The sequence below is a fragment of the Galeopterus variegatus genome, unplaced genomic scaffold (assembly GCF_000696425.1).
Source record: "Galeopterus variegatus unplaced genomic scaffold, G_variegatus-3.0.2 Scaffold736, whole genome shotgun sequence".
Lineage (NCBI taxonomy): Eukaryota > Metazoa > Chordata > Mammalia > Dermoptera > Cynocephalidae > Galeopterus > Galeopterus variegatus.
This window is the reverse complement of record NW_007726847.1, coordinates 144,873-146,335: the sequence shown is the minus strand read 5'-3', so window position 1 is coordinate 146,335 and position 1,463 is coordinate 144,873. Positions and strand designations below refer to the sequence as shown.

The window sequence follows — 1,463 nt, the reverse complement described above, 5'->3', positions numbered from 1 at the left end:
CTGCTCAGCGCAGAAGACATCTTCGTGCACACAGCCAACGTGCTCCGCTTCCTGGGGGCACAGCTGCCCGGCGGCCACCTCTTCGTCAGAGAGCTCATGTAAAGCACCGTGCCTGTCCGCGACAGCTGGAGCAAGTACTTTGTGCCCGGAGCAAGTACTTTGTGCCTCCGCAGCTCTTCCCTGGGCGGGAATATCCAGTGTACTGCAGCGGCTGCGGCTTCCTGCTGTCCAGCCACACGGCCCGGACCCTGCGCACGGCTGCACGCCACACCCCGCTCTTCCCCATCGACGACGCCTACATGGGTATGTGTCTGCAGCGTGCCGGCCTGGTGCCCAGCGTGCACAAGGGCATCTGGCCCCACGGCGTGCAGCTACCCGGCTCCCAGCAGCCCCCCTTCAACCCCTGCGTCTACCGCGAGCTGCTCCTCGTGCACCACTTCGCGCCGTACGAGATGCTCCTCATGTGGAAAGCACTGCATGACCCTGCACTGAGCTGTGGCTGGACACGCAGGGTCTCCTAAGGCCGGTGGGAAGCGCTGGGTGGATGAACGGGCTGATGTCTTGAATGCTCAGAACACATCTTTCCTGCTCTGGGTACCTTCTGTCCTGCCCAGCTCAATGCATCTGAACCCCAGCTGCACATTTAAATCAGATGGGGGGAAGAGCTAAATCAGATAGGGGGAAGAGTGGGAGGGTGGAAAATACCTGGTCCTGGCCCCATCTCCAGAGGTTCTGATTTGATTGGTCTGGGGTGGCCCCAGACTTGTAGGACTGCTTGAAGTTCCCCAGGTGATACTAATGTGCAGCTAAGCTTGAGGATCACCGGGCTAGGGATGTCTGTTCCTCCTTACAAACGCAGCCCCATGCCCCTTCTACAAGCTTGGCTCCCACATTCGAGTCATTGTGGGCAATGGAGCGAGCGAGGTATGGGGAGCCAGGATCAGGGTCACCTGTCAAGTACAATACAAATATGAGTTGTCGTTTCCATCATTTCCTCTATACATGAGTACAGCTGGAGCTGGGCTAATTGTGGGCAATGGAGCGAGCGAGGTATGGGGAGCCAGGATCAGGGTCACCTGTCAAGTACAGTACAAATATGAGTTGTCGTTTCCATCATTTCCTCTATACATGAGTACAGCTGGAGCTGGGCTGACAGTCATCAGATGGATTCCCCCTCTCAGAAGTTAGTGCACACTTGAGACTGGGGATGTCTGGGGCCTTCCTCCCACCACTGCCCCAGTACCCCCTGTGAGGTCAAAATCCCCACTGTGCAAAGTGTAAACCTGAGGCCCAGTCAGGACAGTGACTAATCTAGGGCCATGTGATCATTCCCATACAACACACCATTGTAGTCCCCTCCACACTCACCCTGACCAAATCTATAACTCACTCCCAGGGGGCAGAGACAGGCTCCTTGCCAGAGACTGGGCCTCATGGTCAATTAGCCTTGGAGAACCAAGCTG

General features: G+C 56.9%; 1 protein-coding gene across 1 annotated transcript in view; it reads left to right on the top strand.

Moving 5' to 3' along the window:
* Positions 1–521, top strand: part of B3GNT6 (UDP-GlcNAc:betaGal beta-1,3-N-acetylglucosaminyltransferase 6 (core 3 synthase)) — a 789-nt gene extending 268 nt beyond the window's left edge. The window contains 2 exon segments of the mRNA XM_008571941.1: positions 9–147; positions 150–521. Coding sequence (XP_008570163.1) covers positions 9–147; positions 150–521 — 511 coding nt within the window.
* The last annotated feature ends 942 nt before the right edge of the window (positions 522–1,463 follow it).